Here is a 20,770-nt window from a genome sequence, read left to right on the forward strand (position 1 = left end):
CTGAAAAGGTTGGCTTAAAGCTCAACATTCAGAAAACGAAGATCATGGCCTCTGGTCCCATCACTTCATGGCAAATAGATGGGGAAACAGTGGAAAGAGTGACAGACATTATTTTCTCAGGCTCCAAAATCACTGCAGATGGTGACTGCAGTGATTAAAAAATCAAAAGACACTTGCTGCTTGGAAGAAAAGCTATGACCAACCTAGACAGCATATGAAAAAGCCGAGACACTATTTTACCAACAGAGGTCCATATAATCAAAGCTATGGTTTTTCCAATAGTCATGTATGTATGGATGTGACAGTTGGACCATAAAGAAAGCTGAGCACCAGAGAATTGATGCTTTTGAACTGTGATGTTGGAGAAGACTCTCGAGAGTCCCTTGGACTACAAGGAGATCAAACCAGTTAATCCTAAGGAAATCAATCCTGAATATTCATTGGAAGAACTGAAACAATTTGGCCACCTGATGCAAAGGATTGACTCATTGGAAAAGACCCTGATGCTGGGACAGATTGAAGGTAGGAGGAAAAAGGGTCAACAGAGGATGAGATTGTTGGATGGCATCACCGACTTAATGGACAAGTTTGAGCAAGCCCTCCAAGGTGGTGATGGACAGAGAAGCCTGGTGTGCTTCAGACTGTGGGGTTACAAAGAGTTGGACACGACCGGACAACTTAACTGAACTGAATGGAAATTCACTAGGGGGAATTCCCTGTTGGCTCAGTGACTAGGACATCACACTCCAAAGTGTAGAAGGGGCCCAGGACTAAGCCCTTGTCAGGAAACTAGATCCCACAAGCCACAACTAAGAGTTCATATGCGGTAACTAAAGATTGCACGTGCTGCAACAAAAGACTCCACACACCACAAATAAAAGATCTCATATACACAACTAAAAAAAGAACACACATGCCACAAGGAAGATCAAAGAGCTGGTGTGCCACACCTAAGATCCAGTGCAGCCAACTAAATAAATACAAACATACATATTTTCAAAAACAATGTTACTGAGTACAAGCTCACTCTGCTCACTGCACAAGAGGCCAATAAACCCAAGGGACAAGGTGTTGAGAGAAGGCATACGACTGTATTTGGACCAGCTGACAGAGAAGATGGTAGACTAATATCTCAAAGTAACCATCTTGTTGGGGTTTGGAAGCCACGTTCTTTTGCAGGGCCAAAAAGAGAGGCTATAAGGAACCAAAGTCAAAAGGCAGAATAGAGAGGGAGAGGCAGTGGGGAAGTAAAGTGAAAGGATCTTCCGTCTTGCAAAACATTTCTAGTCTTTGGAAGTTGAAGTGAAGTTGCTGTCATGTCTGACTCTTTGTGACCCCGTGGACTACAGCCTACCAGGCTTCTCCGTCCGTGGGATTCTCCAGGCAAGAATACTGCAGTGGGTTACCATTTCCTTCTCCAAGGGATCTTCCCAACCCAGGGATTGAACTCGGGTCTCCCACATTGTAGGCAGACGCTTTAACCTCTGAGCCATCAGGGAAGCCCCAAAAGCCTACAGCACCCAGTATTCCCAGACGGTCTCCCACCCAAGTACTAACCAGGCCCGACTCTGCTTAGCTTCTGAGATCGGACGAGATCGGGCGCATTCAGGATGGTATGGCCATAGATTTTGGGATGTGTTAATGTCTTCTATTCACAGGTGGGCAGGGTCAGATTATCTCTCTCTGAGCTGAACAAAGGCACTTTAGTTTACGTTCAGGTAACAGGTCAGGGTCTTCTGAGGCAGGCAATTAAGTATGATTATAATAACAAAAGCAATGAAAACAGTTTCCAGCATGGAGTCAGAGTTTGTTTCTTCTCTGCAAAAGAAACACAAGAAAAAAAGGGTAAAGGGGGAAAAAAACTCAGTTTTTAAAATGGGCAAAGGACTTGCATAGACATTTCTCCAAATTTGTACAAATGGCCAGTAAGTACAAGAAAAAAGGTTGAACATCACTAACCATGAGTGAAATGCCAATCAAAACCACAAAAACAGATTTATTCAAGATTACAGAGTAGAAGGATGTGAACTCATCTCCTGTGAGAGCACCAAAATCACAACTAGCTGTTGAAGAGTCATTGACATGGGGGTGCTGGAACCTACCAGAAAAAGATACCCATGTCCAAGGGAAAAAAGAAGCTTCAACAAGACCATAGAAGGGCACAATCATGATAAAATCAAATCACACACCCACTGGGCAGGCAGCCCACAAACTGGAGAAAAATAAACCAAAGAGGTTCTCTCACTGTTGTGCAGGTTCACATGTTTCTGTTGTGAAGGTTCAAGTACGGCTTCCCAGCCTGGGGATCCAGCAAAGAAACTAGGAATCCCCAGAGAGTATGACTTACCTTGAAGGCCAGTGGGATTTGATTGCATGACTTCCACAGGCCTGGGGAAAACAGAGATTCCACTCTTGGAGGGTAGAAACAAAACCTTGTCCACAGCAGGACTCAGAGGAAAGGAGCAGTGACCCTGCAGGAGACTGAAAAAGAACTCCCTGACAGTATTAGAGGGTCTCCTGTGGAGGCATGAGTCAACAGTAACTTGCAGCAGGACACTGGCAGCAGCACTCCTAGGAGGTAACCACTGGCATGAGCCAAACAACCAACAGGGAGGGAGCACAGCCCCACCCATCAGCAGATAATCAAATTAAAGTTTCACTGAGTACCAAGGCAAGACCCAGTTTTCTCCACAGCCAGTCCCTCCCATCAGGAAACTTATATAAGCCTCTTAGCTTCATCCACCAGAGGGCAGACAGAAGAAGCAAGAAAAACCACAATCCCACAGGCTTCAGGACAAAACCCACAATCATAGAAAGCTAATCAAAATAAAAAGGATTATGTCCCAGATGGAGGAACAAGGTAAAAATCCCAAAAAACGGCTAAATAAAGTAGAGCTAGGCAGCATTCTAGGAAAAGATTCAGAATAATGATAACGAAAATGATCCAGGATATTACAAAAATAATGGAGAAGGTGAAAGAAATGTTTACCAATAACCTAGAAGAACTACCAAACAAACAGAGATGAACAATACGCTAGAGGAATAAACAGCAGAATAACTGAGACAGAGCAGATAAACGAGTTAAAAGACAAAATGATGAAAATCACTGCCACAAAACAGAATGTTAAAAAAAAAATGAAATGAAATGAAGACAGCCTAAGAGACCTCTAGGACAACATTAAACACAGCAATATTCACATTATAGGGGTCCCAGAAGGAGAAAAGGGAAAGAAAGGACCCAAGAAAATATTTGAAGAGATAATAGCTGAAAACATCTGTAATATGGGAAAGAAATAGTTGACCAAGTCCAGGAAGCACAGAGAGTCTCAGACAGGATAAAACCATACAGAAACACACTCAGACACATAGTAGTCAAACTGATTAAAATTAAAGACAAAGATAAAGTATTAAAAGCAACAAGGGGAAAACAACAAATAACATACAAGGGAACACCCATAAGGTTATCAACTGATTTCTCAACAGAAACTGTACGACTCAGAAGGGAATGGCATGATACATTTAAAGTAATGAAAAGGGAGAACCTATAACCAAGAACATTCTAACCAGCAAGACTCTTGTTCAAATTTGAGAGAGAAATCAGAAGTTTTAGAGACAAGCAAAAGTTAAGAGAATTCAGCATCACCAAACTAGTTTTGCAACAAATGCTAAAAGAACATCTTTAGGCAGGAAACACAGAGAAGGAAAAATCTACAAAACATAAATCCAAAACAATGAAGAAAATGGTAATAGGATTACTGTTGTTACTCCTCCTTTAGTCACTAAGTCGTGTCTGATTATTTTGCAACCCGGTAGCCCACCAGGCTCCTCTCCCCAAGGGACTTCCCAGGCAAGCATACTGGAGTGGATTGCCATTTCCTTCTCCAGAGACTCTTCCTGACCCAGGGATTGAATCCACATCTCCTGCTTGTCAGGCAACTTTTTTAACCAGGGAGCCACATGTGAAGCCCAATAGGATAATATATATCAATAATTACCTTAAATATAAATGGATTAAGTTCACCAACCAAAAGACACAAACTGGCTGGGTGGATACAAAAGCGAGATTTTGCATATACATATATATGTATATATAAAATTCTTATATATATATACACATACATACACTGTCTATAAGAGACTCACCTCAGACCTAGGGACACTTACAGACTGAAAGTAAGGGGATGGGAGAAAGTATTCCATACAAATGGAAATTAAAAGAAAGCTTGAGTAGTGATACTTGTATCTGACAAAATAGATTTTTTTTTTTTTTTTTTTGCTGAAGTGATTTTAATCTACAGATGAAAGACTCTTTAAATGATACTCAGAATACATTACAAACTTGGTTTTAAATTAGATTTGAGTCTAGAACAGGACTCACTCACAATGATTCCAGAACACAATGTGGAAGTGCAACAGTTAGGTGATGACTTCTTAATTGTTTAAGGGGATAAAGATCTTCTTCAAATATGGATGGAAATTAATCTCTAAGAGTTATTCTCCTTTATAGACTACAATATTATTGTCGGTTTCATATACTTTTACTTTATAAAGAACTCCCACAGGAAGAAATTTCTGGAGGTTTTCCCAGATATATACAGCTACATTTTCTGTTGTGCTTACAATGTCTGCAAAATATGGCACATCTAGATCCAGATTCTTATGATCAAGGGGCTTCATAATCGCTTCCTCCATATACTCTTTGAGGTCAGTCAAATTCATGACCATTCCTGTAACAGGATCAACCTTTGTAATTGTGCCCATGGCCATTTGGGTTGTTGCACTTCCCAAATAATTTCAAGTTTTCTTCATTACTAAGAGATTTGCTGTGGAGGCGGTGGGTCGCGCTGAAGGAGACCAGGCGGGACACTCGCGCCCGCGGCGAGGGCCCGACCCTGCCCCGTTCATGGCTCTGCCTGACAAAATAGATTTTAAAACTTAGACTGTTATAAGAGACAAGGACACTACGTAATGATCAAGAGCTCAGTTCAAGAAGAAGATATAACAAATATATATACAACCAACATAGGAATACTTCAATATGTAAGCAAATTCTAATAACCATAAAGGGAGAAGTCAAGAGTAACACAATAACAGTGGGAACTTTAACACCCAACTCTCATCAACGGACAGATCATCCAGACAGAAAATTAATATGGAAACTGAGGCCTTAAATTACACTTTAAATCAGTTTGACATAACTGAGGACTCCATCCAAAAGTAGCACACTATACATTCTCCAGGACTGACCACCTGCTGGGCCACAAGATGAGCCTTGGTAAATTTAAGAAAATTGAAATCATATCAAGCATCTTCTCCAATGACAACATTATGACTTTAAAAATAAACCACAAGAAGAAAAACTATAAAAAAACACAAACATGTAGAGGCTGCGCAATATGCTACTAAATAACCAATGGGTCACTGAAAAGAATGAAGAGGAAATCAAAAAATATCTAGAGAAAAATGAAAGCACAATGATCTGAAAACTCTCAGATGCAGCAAAGCAATTCTGAGTGAAGTTTGTAGCAATACTTAATCTTTTTTCAAGAAACAAGAAAAGTCTCAAGTAAACAGCCTAACCTTACACCTAAATTGTTTTATGTGGTTTTTTGTTTACATCTAATTGTTTTAACAATTAGAGATAGGAAAACAAAACCCAGAGTTAGTAAAAAAGAAAGAAATCATAAGTAGCGGAGCATAAATAAATGAAATAGGGACAAAGAAAAATTGCAAACATCAATGAAACTAAAAGTTGGATCTTTGAAATTTTAAACAAAATTGATAAATCTTAAGCCAGAATCATCAAGGGAAAAAAAAATGAAGGCTCAAATCAATAAAATTAGAAATGAAAAAGGAGAAGTTACTGACTCCATGAAAATACCAAGGATCAGTTCAGTCGCTCAGTCATGTCTGACTTTTTGCGACCCCGTGGACTACAGCATGCCAGGCTTCTCTGTCCGTCACCAACTCCCAAAGCTTGCTCTAACTCAAGTCCATCAAGTCGGTGATGCCATCCAACCATCACATCCTCTGTCACTCCCTTCTCCTCCTGCCTTCAATCTTTCCCAGCATCATTGTCTTTTGCAATGAGTCAGTTCTTTGCATCAGGCGGCCAAAGTATTACAGTTTCAGCTCAGCATCAGTCTTTCCAATGACTATTCAGGATTGACTTCCTTCAGGATTGACTGCTTTGATCTCCTTGCAGTCCAAGAGACTCTCAAGAGTCTTCTCCAACATCACAGTTCAAAAGCATCAATCCAAAACCAAGGATCATAAGAGACTACTATTAACAACTGTATGACAAAAAAATTGGACAACCTGGAAGAAATGGACAAATTATTAGAAAGGTACAGTCTCCCTAGACTGAACCAAGAAGGAATAAAACATATGAACTGACAAATCACAAGCACTGAAATTTTAACTGTGATTAAAAACCTCCCAACAGACAAAAGTCCAGGACCAGATGGCTTCACAGGTGAATTTTAGCAAACATTTAGAGAATAGTCAACAGCTATCCTTGTGAAATTGTGCCAAAAAAAATGGGAGAGGAAGGAAAACTTCCAAACTAATTTTATAAGGCCACAACCACCCTGATACCATAACTAGACAAACATACCACACACACACACACATACACACACACACACACACATACACAAATTACAGTGATGAACAAAGATGCAAAAATCCTCAATAAAATACTAACAAACAGAATCCAACAGTACAATAAAAAGATTATGCACCATGATCAAGCGGGATTCATCCCAGTGAGAAAGTGAAAGTCGCTCAGTTGTGTCCGACTCTTCGTGGGCCCCATGGGTTTATACAGTCCATGGAATTCTCCAGGCCAGAATACTGGAGTGGGTAGCCTTTCCCTTCTCCAGGGGATCTTCCCAACCCAGGGATCAAACCCAGGTCTCCTGCATTGCAGGCAGATACTTTACCAACTGAACCACAAGGAAAGCCCAGGGATGCAAGCATTTTTCAACATGTGCAAATCAATCAATGTGTTACACTATATCACCAAATTGAAGAATAAAAACCATATGATCATCTCAATAAATAAAGAAAAAGCTTTTGACAAAATTCAGCACCAAGTTATGGTAAAATCTCTCTAAAAAGTGGGCATAGAGCGTACATACCTCCGCATAATAAAGACCATATATGACAAACCTACAGCTAGCATCATACTCAATAGTGAAAAGCTGAAAGTATTTCCTCTAAGATCAGGAAAAAGACAAGAATGTCAACTCTCACCACTCTATTTCTATTTTTTCTATTGTTTTCTGTTGACCAATCATGATACCATGATATTAAGTGAATAATACTGACATAATCACAGTAAAAGATCTTTACCAGTTTTCACAATCAATAGCTGGACAAAATATAAAATATAATTACAATTGCAAGCCATAAAGGAAACATGATTAACCTAACAATATAAAATAATTACATACAATTTGGGGGTTAAGTGGAATGATGTGGTAAGTGGAAGGAAAATTATTATATATATGCACATGTTTTCATCTGCCTAGCCAGTCTTTGCCTAGTGGTTTGTGAATTTAATTCATTTCCAGTTAAGGTAATTATCGATATGTATGATCATATTAACATTTTCTAAATTGTTTTGGGTTTATTTTGTGTAGGTCTTTTCCTAGGCTTGCATTTTCTGCCTAGAGGAGGTCCTTTAGGACTTGTTGTAAAGCTTGTTTGGTGGTGCTGAATTCTCTTAACTTTTGCTTGTTTGTAAAACTTGTGATTTCTCTGTCAAATTTGAACAAGAGTCTTGCTGGTTAGAATATTCTTGGCTATAGGTTCTTCTTTTTCATTTCTTTAAGTGTATCATGCCATTCCCTTCTGAGTCGTACAGTTTCTGTTGAGAAATCAGTTGATAACCTTATGGGTGTTCCCTTGTATGTTATTTGTTGTTTTCCCCTTGTTGCTTTTAATATTTTATCTTTGTCTTTAGTTTTCATTCATTTGATTACTCTGTGTCTTGGTGTGTTCCTCCTTGGGTTTATCCTGCCTGAGACACTCTATGCTTCCTGGACTTGGGTGACTATTTCCTTTTCCATATTAGGGAAGTTTTCAGGTATTATTTCTTCAATGTTTTCTCAGGTCATTTCTCTCTCTTCTTCTGGAACCCCTATAATGCGAATGTTAGTGCATTTAATGTTCCAGAGGTCTCTTAGGCTGTCTTTTTTTTCCATTCATTTTTCTACAGCCTGTTCTGCAGCAGTGATTTCCATCATTCTGCCCTCCAGGTCACTTATCCATTCTTCTGCATCACTTATTCTGCTAATTGATTCCTTCTAGTGTATCGTTCATCTCTGTTTGTTCTTTAGTTTTCTAGGTCATTGGTAATTATTTCTTGCCTCCATTCTTTTCCCCAAATCTTGGATCATCTTCACTATCATTATTCTGATTTTTATTTCTGGAAGGTTGCCTATCTCCATTTGGTTGCTTGTCTAGAGTTTTATCTTGCCCTTTCATCTGGGACAAAACCCTATGTTTTCCTCATCCTGGTTAACTTTCTGTGGTGTGATTTTGATTCTAGCCACTGTGGAATTGTGGTTCTTCTTTCTTCTGCTGCTGCCCTCTGATGGATGAGGCTAAGAGGCTTGTATAAGCTTCCTGATGGGAGGCACTGGTGGTGGGGAAAACAGGGCATTGGTGGGCAGAGCCAAGCTCAATAAAACTTAAATCTAAAAATCTGCTGATGGGTGGTGGCACTCTCCCTTCCTGTTAGTTGTTTGGCCTATGGGGATGCAGCCCTGGGGTCTATGGGGACTCTATAATAGGGTTAACAGTGACCTCCAAGAGGACTTATGCCATGGAGTTCTTTCCAGGACCGCTGCTGCCAGTGCCCCCATCCCAGGGTGAGCCATTGCCACCCCACTCCTCCACTGTAGACCCTCCAACACTAGCAGGTAAGTCCAGTTCAGCCTCCTGTGGGATCGCTGCTCCTTTCCCTTGGGTCTAAGTGTGCACAAGATTTTGTATGTGCCATCCAAGAATGAGTCTCTGTTTCCCCCAGTCCTGTGGAAGTCCTAAAATCAAATCCCACTGGCCTTCAAAGTCAGACTTCCTGGGGATTTCCAATTCCTTTGCCAGCTCCCCAGGCTGGGAAGCCTGATATGAGGCTCAGAACCTTCATAACAGTGAGATTCTTTGGTATTATATGGTTCTCCAGGTTGTGAGTTGCCCACTCAGTGAGTATAGGATTTTATTTTATTGTGTTTGCACCCCTTCTACCATCTCGTTGCAGTTTCCTCTTTGTCTTTGGATGTACGGTATCTTTTTTGCTGGGTTTCAGCATCCTCCTGTAGATGGCTGTTCAACAACTAGTTGCAATTTTGGTGTTTGCAGAGGAGGAGAGGAGCACAGGTTCTTCTACTCTGCCAACTTGAACCAGAATCTCCCTCTGGGGTTTTGTCTTGTCCCTTCATCTCGGGAACTAACACTCTGCTTCTTCATTCTGATTAACCTTCTGTGTTGTGGTTTTCATTCTAGCCACTGCAGGATTGTAGTTCTTACTTCTTCTATCTGCTTTACCACTTTTATTCAACATAGTTTTGGAAGTCTTAGCTATAGCAATCAAAGAAGAAAAAGAAGTAAATGGAATCCAAATTGGAAGAGAAGAAGTTAAACTGTCACTAATGGCAGATACCATGATACTATATGTAGAAAATCCTAAAAGTGGTACCAGAAAACTACTGGAGCTCATCAATGAACTTGGTAATGTTGCTGGTTACAAAGTTAATACACAGAAACCTGTTGCATTTCTATACACTAACAATGGAAGATCAGAAAAAGAAATTAAGAAAGATTTCTATTTACTATCACATCAAAAAGAATAAAATACCTAGGAATAAACCTACCTAAGGAAATAAAAAGCCTGTAGTCCAAAAACTATAAGATGGTGATGAAAGAAATCAAAGTCATAAACAGATGGAAAGATATATCAAGTTTGTGGAATGTAAGAACCAATACTGTCAAAATGACTAAACTACCCAAGGCAATCTATAGACTCGGTGTAATTTCTATCAAACTACCAATGACATTTTTCAGAGAATTAGGAAAAATATCTCAAAATGTGTATAGGGACACAAAAGGCCCCAAATAGCCAAATCAATCTTGAAAAAGAACAATAAACCTGGAGGAATCAGGCTCCCTGGCTTCAGACTATACTACAAAGCTACATTCATCAAAATAGTATGATACGGGCACAAAAGTAAAACTATAGGTCAATGTTACAGGATAGAAAACCCTGAAATCCATGCATCTATGACAAAGGAGGCAAGATTACACAATGTTGGAAAGACAGTCTCTTCAACAAATGGTGCTGGGGAAACTGGATAGCTACATGTAAAAAAAAAAATGAAATTAGATCATTCTTTGTGTAATACCATTCACAAAAATAAGCTCATAATGGATTAATGACCTAAATGTGAGATCAGATCCTATAAAACTCCTAGAGGAAAACATAGGCAGAACACTCTCTGACATAAACCACAGCAATGTCTTCTTCAATCTGTTTCCCAGAATAATAAAAATAAAATCAAAAATAAATGCAAAAGCTTCTGCACAGTAAGGGAAACAATAAACAAAATGAAATGACTACCCCAAAATTGGAAGGAAATATTTGCAAATGATATGACCAATAGGGATTAATTTCCAAATTTTACAAACAGCAAATGATGCCTAATGGCATCAAAACAAACAACCACTCAAAAAATGGGCAAAAGACCTAAATAGACATTTCTCCAAAGACATACAGATGGCCAATAGGCACATGAAAAGATGTTAAACATCTACAATTATTAGAGAAATGGAAGTCCAAACTACAATGAGATATCACCTCACACCAGTCAGAATGCCTATTACCAAAAAAATCCACAAACAAGATTCCTTTAAAAAGTGGAAATAGAACTGCCATACGAACCAACAATCCCACTGTTGGGCATACACACCAAGGAAACCAGAATTGATAGAAGCACATGTACCCCAAAGTTCATTGCAGCACTGTTTACAATAGCTAGGACATAAAAGCAATCTAGATGTCCATTGGTAGATGAATGGATAAGGAAGTTGTGATGCATATACACAATAGAATATTACTCAGCTATAAAAAAGAGTGCATTTGAGTCATTTCTAATGAGGTGGATGAAACTGGAGCCTATTATACAGAGTGAAGTAAGTCAGAAAGAGAAAAACGAATACAGTATATGAATGCATATATATGGAATTTAGAAATATGGTAATGACAATCCTATATGCAAGTCTGCAAAAGGGACATAGATGTAAAGAACAGACTTTTGGACTCTGTGGGAGAAGGCAACGGTGGGATGTTTTGAGATAATAGCATTGAAACATGTATATTACCATACGTAAAACAGATGACCAGTGCAAGTTTGATGCATGAAGCAGGCACTCAAAGCTGGTGCTTTGGGACAACCCAGAGGGATGGGATGGGGAGGGAGATGGGAGGGGGGTTCAAGTTGGGGGAAACATATGCACCCGTGGTTGATCCATGTCTGTGTATGGCAAAAACCACCACAATACTGTAAAGTAATTATTCTCCAATTAAAACAAACTAATGAATTTTTTTAATCCACAAACAATAAACGCTGGAAAGGATGTGATGAGAAGGGGAATATTCCTACACTGTTGGTGGAAATGTAAATTGATACAGCCACTATGGAGAACAGTAAGGAAGTTCCTTAAAAAACTAAAAATAGAGCTACCATATGACACTGCAATTCCACTCCTCAGCATATATCCAGAGAAAAACATGATCCGAAAGGATGCATGCATCCCAATATTCATTGCATTCATTCCAAGACATGGAAGAAACCTAAATGTCCATCGACAGAGGAATGGATAAAGATGTGGTACATATATATATATATATAGGAATATTACTCAGCCATGAAGGAGAACGAAATAATGCCATTTGCAGCAACATGGATGGACATAGACAGTGTCATACTTAATGAAGTAAGTTAGACATAGAAGGAGAAATATTGTATGACATCCATTATATGTGGAATCTAAAAAGAAATGATACAAAGAAACTTACTTACGAAACAACAAGAGACTCACAGACTTAGAGAACAAACTTAAGGTTGCCAAGGGGAAGGACAGGGGGAAAGGATAATTAGGAATTTGGGGATGGACATGTACACAATGCTATATTTAAAATGGATAACCAACAAGGACCTAGTGTTACAGCACATGGAACACTGTTCAATGTTATGTAACAGTCTGGATGGGAGGGGAGTTTGGGGGAGTCTATATATATATGTATGTATATATATACATGTATATGTATATATATATATATGGCTGAGTCCCCTCACTGTTCACCTAAAACTATCACAACATTGCATTGTTTGTTAACTGGCTACACCCCAATACAAAATAAAAGTTTAAAAAAATAGATTAAAACATTTCAGCAGCCAAAAGAAAAAAAAACCTACAAATCAATACAAAAAAGACAATAGGAGGTGCTAAGAAGCAAAAGACTTGACATTCAAATGGAAAATTATAAAAAATGTTCTCAAATTCAACATTAATTAGGGAAAATCTAGTGAAAACCATAAAGAGATGCCACTACAAATCAATTAAAATGGCTAAATTCGAAAATTAAAACTGACATATGTGTCAGTGAAGGTGTGGAACACAGGGAACTAATCACAGTGCAAAATGTACAAATAAAGGAAGAATAGTTGGTACCAACTACAAAGTAGAAGAAATCTAGTAGTGTCACTCTTGTACATGTAACTTAGAAAACAGGGCACATGTATACCAAAAAACATATGTTTGTAGCAGAAAAGTTGGAAACTGGTAACAACTCAAACTTCCATCAACAGTAGGTGCACAAATGAACTGTGTTGTATCACACAGAAGACTATGCATCAGTGAAAATGAGTGAAGTGTTGGTCTTCAGTGAAGTATAGGGCATGCCCAGTGGCTCAGTGTGTAAAGTTCCTGCAATGCAGGGGACCTAGGTTCAATCCCGGGTCAGGAAGATCCCCTAGAGAAGGAAATGGCAACCCCCTCCAGTATCCTTGCCTGGAGAATTCCATGGACAGAGGAGCCTGGTGGGCTACAGTCCATGAGGTCACAAAGAGTCAGACAAGACTAACACTCACTTTTTCATAGGTCTTCATAGCAATACACATGAATCTCACAAAAGATGCTGAGCAAAAGATTATGCAATGAATCCATTTAAACAAGGTTAAAAACAAGCAAAATATATCTGGGAAATAAAATGATAAAGAAAAGCAGGGAAATGATAAAGCCAGGATTTGGGGGTTAAGGAGGAGAAAGGGCAAGCTTCTGGAAAGCTTGTGCCATTTTATATTCTTTAATCTGTGGGACTGAAACAGAAGTGTTTGCTTTAAAATTCTCATTTATAATATATTGATTATATATCAACATATTTAAACTAAATACAATATATTAAAACCAAATTTCAATATGTTAAAACTAACAACAAAAGTTGAAAGAAAAGCAACTTGTGGTTGAGGAAAAGGATCTAACTTCATTTATTTGGTTGCCTACCTTTCACATTATTTATTAAATATTCCATATATGATTACAACTTAAGTTCCATTCTTTCTTGCATTAGAGATTTAGTAACAATTGTTTTCAACAATGGTTTTTGACAAGGATGAATAGACTTTTGCAGGTGGTAGGGGGAGGTATAGTAAAAGTGTGATTATGAAAGCAGAAGAGGGAGACAGTCATGCTCATGGGATTTGTTTTTAAATAGGAAAAATCTAGAGACAGAACTGAAAAGAGAAAGGAAGTCTATGAAAGGGTTGCCAAGTCAGAGAGCAAACTGTCACCTGATGAAAGGACTTATGAATGAGCTCAGAGCAAAACTATTTGGAGGAAATCTAAAGAGGACATGCCTGCAGGATGGAGGTTAGTTATACTGGGTGCCTGGCCCAAGGGTACAGTCTCCATCTACACCACGTAGGCGGTAAGATAAAGTTTACTGAATGGTCTCAAAGATTTGATATATTGCTATTTTAAATTATATTGCTTTCTTCTTTTTCCTACTTTAAACATAGTATTTATTAACTGAAGAAAATTACAGAAAAATACGTGCTGCCACGTTTTGTCCAATCTTGGCGGCTGGGTTCATGCCCTTTTTAACTCACAATGGCCAACCTGAAGGGTTGCGGTTGACTCGGAAGTGGGGCACGGACCAGCCTTCCCTCCCACCAGCACCCTCACATCTCTGCGGCAGTCTCCTAGGCTAGAGGGCGGTCCTAAGAGGTGCGAGGGCTGCTTTTCGATGCCAAGGCCGCCGCGGGAGCCCCGCCCCGGCCGCAGCCCCGCCCCGGCCCCGCCTGCGCGGTGCCTCGCGCCCACACTCAAGCGAGAGCTGCGGTCGCACGTTTGATCCGCGCCACCGCGGCCGGAGATGCAGCGGGGTGCCGCGTTGTGCCTGCGCCTGTGGCTCTGCCTCGGACTGCTCGACAACGAGCGTGGTGAGCCCTCCGCCGGCCCCAGTGCGCAGCTGGCCACGAGCGGGGACGCTTTCCCTGGGCAAATGGTGGGACTGCACGGACGCGAGACCGGTCGGGGGACGGGGCCCGCGGGACCCTTGGGCACGAGGGGAGACAGGGTTGAGAGCCAGGAATTCAGATCCCGGAAGGAGCACAGAGAGTCGGGCCGGGCTTGCCGGGATGAGGAAAGGGAGAGGACGGGCCGCGGGGCAGCCCAGCAGCGTGGAGATTGCTTCTCCTCTTCACTCCACGGGCTATGGTTCAGCTGCCTGGGACCCGGGCCCCTTCGCGCTGCAACCTCAGCCTGGATCCTTCGCTTGCTTACACGCTTTTCTGCGGAGTCGGGGCACCGCACTCCTCTATCCTGCGATCCGCGCGCACTGAGGTTGTCCCCCAGCGCAGAGGTTGCAGTCCCAGCCGGGTCGTAGTCCCGGAGGCGCACCTCCCCGCGACTCTAGTCTGCGCTCGAGGTCAGCATTCCTGAGGGAACTCTGGTTGCTGTTCACTTTCCCCAGGCCAAGGACTGCTGGGATGGAGCAGTCCCAAGGGATGGAGGGAATCAGGCGTAGTCCGGGAAAACTGGGCGCAGTTGTTGGATTTTGAGGCTGATCTTGAGTCAGCAGCTCGTAAGTGATCAGCATGGCAGGAGAGGCAGAAGGCCGGCCCTCGCCATATTTGGGGGGTAGCACCCTGGATGGCCAAGCTAAGGATCATAAGGCAGGGGCTGCAAAGAAGGGTCTTCAACACAGGAGAGGCAGTGTGGAAACAGGTGATGGGAACATGACCAAAGGTTGCCTCTGAGCGATCGGAGGGAAGAGAGTTTGGGGACTGAGGGAGGGGTGGCTATTTGCAGATGTCAGGGGGAAAGCATCAGGAATGAGAGGCAGATGAGCTGGAAGCCCATGAGAGATCCAGTGACCCTGGGGGTCAGAGGGCGGAGGACCGATCATGGGTCCCCAGTGTCTGAGGGAGTAGTTCTGAAAGATCTGAAGGGAGAAATGGATACCTCTATTTTTAAACACTGTTGGCTTTGAATACTGGCTTTACATGTTTCATTTCTTTTAATCCTCACAAGGAAATGTTAGACCCTTTTTACAAACGGGAACACTTGAACCAAGGACAGGGCTAACTTCCCCCAAAGTCCTCAGGAAGCCAGTAGTAAAGGACATGTTCAACCCAGGTCTTTGGGATACAAGAACCCCATTCTCTGTGTCTATATGGGCTGAAGGGCTGGGGAGAGTGGAGTGAAGGGAAGTGTGGGTGAACCTAGGGGGAGGAGGATGGAAGAAGACAACTTCTGGCCTCCAAGTCAGGGCAGGTCTGAGCAGAGGGGCTGCCTCTTGGCCCTTCTTTGCTCCCCTGCACCCGTGCCGTGGTTGGACTTCAGGGCTGAGTGGGATATCCCACCTGGAGAAGACATCCAGCAGGCCGTGGGTATAGTGTCCAAGGCTCAGGAGAGCGGCTGAAGAGGAAGCTGTCCCAGGATGGGACCATCTTCCCCAAAGAGGGGACCAGAGAGCGAGAGGCTTCCAGGGAGACAGAAAACATCCAACGTGCAGAGTGTAAGGAAAACCAGGAGAGACTCACGTCCTGGTGCTCCTGAGTAGAGCAGAGTGCAAGGTGGCAGACAGAGGGGGGATGAGTCAGTCTTGCAGTGAGTACAGGTGATTCTTACCAAAGTTGGGCAGTGAGGGAGAAGAGAAAGAATGAAGCTAAGGGGCCCGTGGAGGGGGATGGCCTTGGCTGGACCAGGGCACGGCTGGTAGGGAGATCACCTGTTGAGAGTAGACCATTGCCACAGTCCCTGAGCCTTATACTTGTGCCACCCACTTTGGGGCTGAAGAGGACCTGAGAAGCCCCTAGACTGATGGGGGTGCTGGAGCAGAAGCACAGACATTCCAGTGCAGCCCCAGTGGGAGGCCACATGCTGGCAGGTGAGCAGCCTGGCCTGAAGGCGACCTTCAGAGATGTGGTACTTGTTCCAGAGTTGGATCCTTCCTGGCTCTACCCCTAAACTTGCTGTGTTGCCTGGACCCCTCCCTTCCTTTCCTTATGCCTCAGTTTGCCCACACATAGCACTGCAACAAGCTGACAAGCTCTGAGGGGCTGTGCTTGGGGCTGGACTCCTTACCCCAATCGTGTCCCTCTAGAGAAGGCAGATGGCAGAGGCCACCTCCTACAGGCTTTATCTCTTGGGGCTTAGACTCTAGAGAGGCTGTCTGTGCCTCTGAACGGTGGGCAGTCAGCTCAGGGGCATGTGGGGAAGGAGGCAATTGCCAGGAAGCTTGGTTGGCCAGCCATGAAGATACTGGTTCCTGCCACGGCTGAGACACTCATGACCATCCCAGCTCTTTCCCATCCCTGCTCCTCAGCCCTGAGCCAGAGCCAGGTGTGGACAGAGGTGTGGGAGAGGGGCGAGCACGTGAGTCAGTGCAGGTACAGCACTGGCCTTAGCTCAGTGCTCTGAGGACTCACATACAGGTGTGCTCACAGACCCAGCATGCTGGAGGCACTGGGTCAGTGTGGCCGAAGGACTCTGCCTCCCCACAGCACAGTGTCCACATGACCAGGCGCCAGGCTGGGCATGAGGTGTGACAAGGGGACTGTCTGGCCATCTCCTTGCTGTGCCACCCCCACCCTGACCCCCAGGCAGTGGCAGGCAGCCTAACCAGCGAAGGGGACTATAGTCCTGTGCAAGGTGAAAGCTATAGTGTCTGCTCAGGGTGGCAAAGGGAAGATTTGGACCAAGTCCATTCTGCAGGAGCTTCTCAAGTGCCAGACTTGCAGGGGCACAAACATGACATCATAGCCCAGGGGTGATAGTGCTCAGTGAGCCCAGTGTGGTCCAGCTGGTGGTGTGGGCTCCACCAAGTTGCTTCCAGCTTGGAGCTTCCTTGAGGGGTCTGCAGACTCCAGGAAAGGGGTTCCAAGTAGGACAAAGACTGCCTCACAGGCCCAGAGACAGAAAAGTCAGATGGTGATCAGATGAGGCTAAAGTCCTGGGGGCAGAGCAATGGGGTGGAAGAGACAGGAAATGGAGACGCAGGAGCTAGCGGCACACCTGGAAGTGGTGGGGGGTGTAGCGGGGAGCCACATGGTCAGACTCCCCTGAAGGCATCGCCAGAGGGGCAAGAGCAGATGCAAGGCCACAACAAGGAGGCTGCAGGTGCACCCAGGAGATATACCAGGGAAGGAGGCAGCAGGGATGGTGGAGAGAGAGGGACGAGTGCCAGTCTCTGGCTGAAGTGGCAGAATAGATCATGAAATTGTTTACCAGCAGGGAACCCTGAGAAGAGGAGGAGATGGGGAAAATGAGGCGTTCCACTGGGGAGGCAGGGCCTCCAGTCAAAGGCAGGAAGGAAGAAAGTTGGGAGTGTGATATGATAGAGGGAAGTCAGGGAATCCGGGGAAATTAAGTGGGGTCTCAGTCATGAGGGGAAGGTTTTTCCTGCATCTAGCTTACACCCCTCCTGCTGCCATTTTGGTGTTTCCCCCCACCATGCAGATTTCTTTCCGCTAGGACCTAGTCTGTGCCCCACAGTCCTGAGATATCCCTTGGTGAAGGGGGATGGGTAGGGAGAGGAGTCCAGAGACTCCCACACTCCTTGCACCGACCTCTGAACAAGACATGGCCAACGTGTCCAGCTGGAGCCAGGGATTCCTGAGTTTCGATCCTTTTCAGACACTGGCTTCCTCTGGGATCTCCGTTTTCCGGTCACACTGAAAGGAGAAGTCTAGGAGCAGGAAGATGCAGGCTTTGGGACTGGCTGCCACTGAGGCTGGGTGTGGCCCGAAAGAGGCACAGCCCTGCCTGGCTCCAGTGTCCCCGGCCACCCCCATCTCCGAGGGCCGGATGGGGTGCGGGTGGCCCCGTGAGCACGCACAAGTCAGGGTGGCAAGTGGGGGAGCCCCGCCACGTGGCCAGTGAGGTCAGCATGGGTTCATGGGAAAGGACTTGCCGGCCACAGGAGAGGACATCCTGCCTGCGTTCCCTCTTCCTGCAGCAGGAGCCCGTGGCCCAGATTTAGCAGCACTGGGGGGCCACCTCTGAGCCAGCTGGGCTGTCTGATAACACTGCCCGTCCTGCCGCCACAGAGCAGAGCCCTGACCCCAGAAAGGCCAGGGCAACTGCCTGGTAAAGCTGGCTGCACCCATGACTGCTGCACGGGGCACCCTGCACCTACTAGGGTGCTCTTCCCCCATCTCACCCCTTGAGGATACTCAAGCAGCCTACAGTCCCACTCAGCCTCTCCAAAACTCCCTGCTTCCAAAAATTGCTTTAGCAAGACCACTCTGAAACACAGATCTGAGCCTTCCTCAGTCCCCTTGGGCTGGTGGTACAGGCCCTCCTGCTAGAGGGCCTCCTCCAAGAGGAGCCCGAGCCCCATATCCACCTAGCCTGCACCCACACCACAGTCTCAGTGTGTGAGCTTTCTTCTGCTCCACATACATGCGAGAGGCTGCTAAGAATTTCAGGCAGAAGGTGATGCTGCACCAAGTGGGAGGAATCTACTGGGGCAGGAAGAGAGCTTCATTCCCCACCCCTTGTGTGCCCCAGGAGCACAGAATCTAAGCTTTAGGGTAGGTTCACGGGAGACTCTCATCCTTATCCAACCTAAACACCATCCTCAAAGCTCTTCAGAATTCTACCTAATGAAGTTTTGTTTGTGTGAAGCATCACTTACGCACACACACACATACACAGATGTGCGCACACACTACCAGTGAGTTCCACCTCAGTCTGAAATGGTTAATCAAATCTCTCCACACAGGGTGTGTGAAGATTTTAACCTTGTGACATAGGCTATTGTCCTCATTTTGGAGATTAGTAAAATTAATTAGAAAATTAGAGGAGTGAAATGGCTCATTAGATTGTCAGAGCAGCTTTGAGGGAAGTGACAGGTGTCTGGGGTCTGGTGCCACATGGCATAAGGGCTAAGGAGTAGGAAGTGGCAGGCATAGCTGGTGTGTCCATATTCCAGCAAGGTGGGCATGTGGGGTCCTAAATTGCTGACCACCTCGTGGACATTTTCACCTAGATGCCCCAGAGAGCTTTCAAAACCAGCATGCCACTAGACACGTTGCTTCCCCCTGGATCTGCCCCTGACAGGTGTGCGTGCTTCAATGCAGGACCTCTGCCCTCCATCCCCACCTCCACCTTCGCCCACACGCTGTGCACTCTAATTTTGTTCCCTGGATCCTCAAAGCCAGTCAAGAGCAATCCAGGGCCAAGTCCCATACTGGTGATGGCACCCTGGAAAGGATCTAATCCTTGCATTGAGGAACTGTTGAGTGTAATCAGTCAGGCTGCTGCATGAAGCTGTGGAAATGTGCAGAGAGGCTCCCAGGAACCTAAAAATGCAAGCCTAGGGCTGGAGCAGGTACCAGGCAAGTGACAAGAGTGACTAGAGAGTCATATGAGAAACTCAGATTCCATCTCCAAGCAGCAGAGAGGCAGGAAATGGTTTTAGGTAGAAGAAGGATTTGTGTTCTCAAAGGATCCTCTAACCACTGCGAAAGGCCTGGACTAGTGGGGAGACGAAAGAGTGGTAACCCAGGGATGGGACACTGAGGCTGGCCAGACAGTCGGATTGCAAGGAAAGGGGCTGAAAAGGGCAGTCCCAGAACATCAAGGGGTCGCACTCAGGCTAGAGGACATCTGCTGCTCAATGCTGGAGCTCTGGGAGTGCAAAGCACTTTGCCAGGGTGGTAGGGAGAGGCGAGAAGCGACCCTGGGGCTTCCAGCCACTCTGCTGTTGATGCTGGTTCTGAGAAGGTATAGAGTAAACAGCAGTTTCCATAATCTTGTCACCCAAAGGTAATCTCTGACTAGTTAACTTAACCTCTGTGTCTTAGTTTTTTCATCTGCAAAATGATCAGGATAGTACCCACCTCAGGGGGCTTCCCTGGTGGTTCAGATGGTAAAGAATCTGCCTGCAGTGCAGGAGACCTGGGTTCGATCCCTGGGTTGGGAAGATCCCTTGGAGAAGGGAATGGCTACCCACTTCAGTATTTTCGCTTGGAGAATTCCATGGACCGAGGAACCTGGCAGGCTACAGTCCATGGGGTCACAAAGAGCTGGACATGACTGAGTAACTAACATTTTCACTTTCTTCTTTCAGGGGGGCAATAGAGGGGTGTGGTACGCACAAGTGTGTAGGCTGTGCTGGCATACAGAAAGTGTTTGCGCTTGTTGTCTGTTGTCGTAACAGGATGTATTGGAGTAAGCAGAATTTGAGGGTCAA

General features: G+C 44.4%; 1 protein-coding gene and 2 pseudogenes across 1 annotated transcript in view; 1 reads left to right on the forward strand and 2 right to left on the reverse strand.

Moving 5' to 3' along the window:
* Positions 1 to 1,508: 1,508 nt before the first annotated feature.
* Positions 1,509 to 1,627, reverse strand: LOC128051842 (uncharacterized; annotated as a pseudogene).
* A 2,654-nt stretch (positions 1,628 to 4,281) lies between these two features.
* LOC128051517 (6-pyruvoyl tetrahydrobiopterin synthase-like) lies at positions 4,282 to 4,905 on the reverse strand (annotated as a pseudogene).
* Positions 4,906 to 14,440: 9,535 nt separating this feature from the next.
* FLT4 (fms related receptor tyrosine kinase 4) overlaps positions 14,441 to 20,770 on the forward strand; it is a 39,362-nt gene continuing 33,032 nt past the window's right edge. The window contains exon 1 of the mRNA XM_052642570.1: positions 14,441 to 14,597. Coding sequence (XP_052498530.1) covers positions 14,441 to 14,597 — 157 coding nt within the window. The remainder of the gene's footprint in view (positions 14,598 to 20,770) is intronic.

This window comes from Budorcas taxicolor, chromosome 7 (genome assembly GCF_023091745.1).
Source record: "Budorcas taxicolor isolate Tak-1 chromosome 7, Takin1.1, whole genome shotgun sequence".
In the NCBI taxonomy this organism is placed as follows: Eukaryota; Metazoa; Chordata; class Mammalia; order Artiodactyla; family Bovidae; genus Budorcas; species Budorcas taxicolor.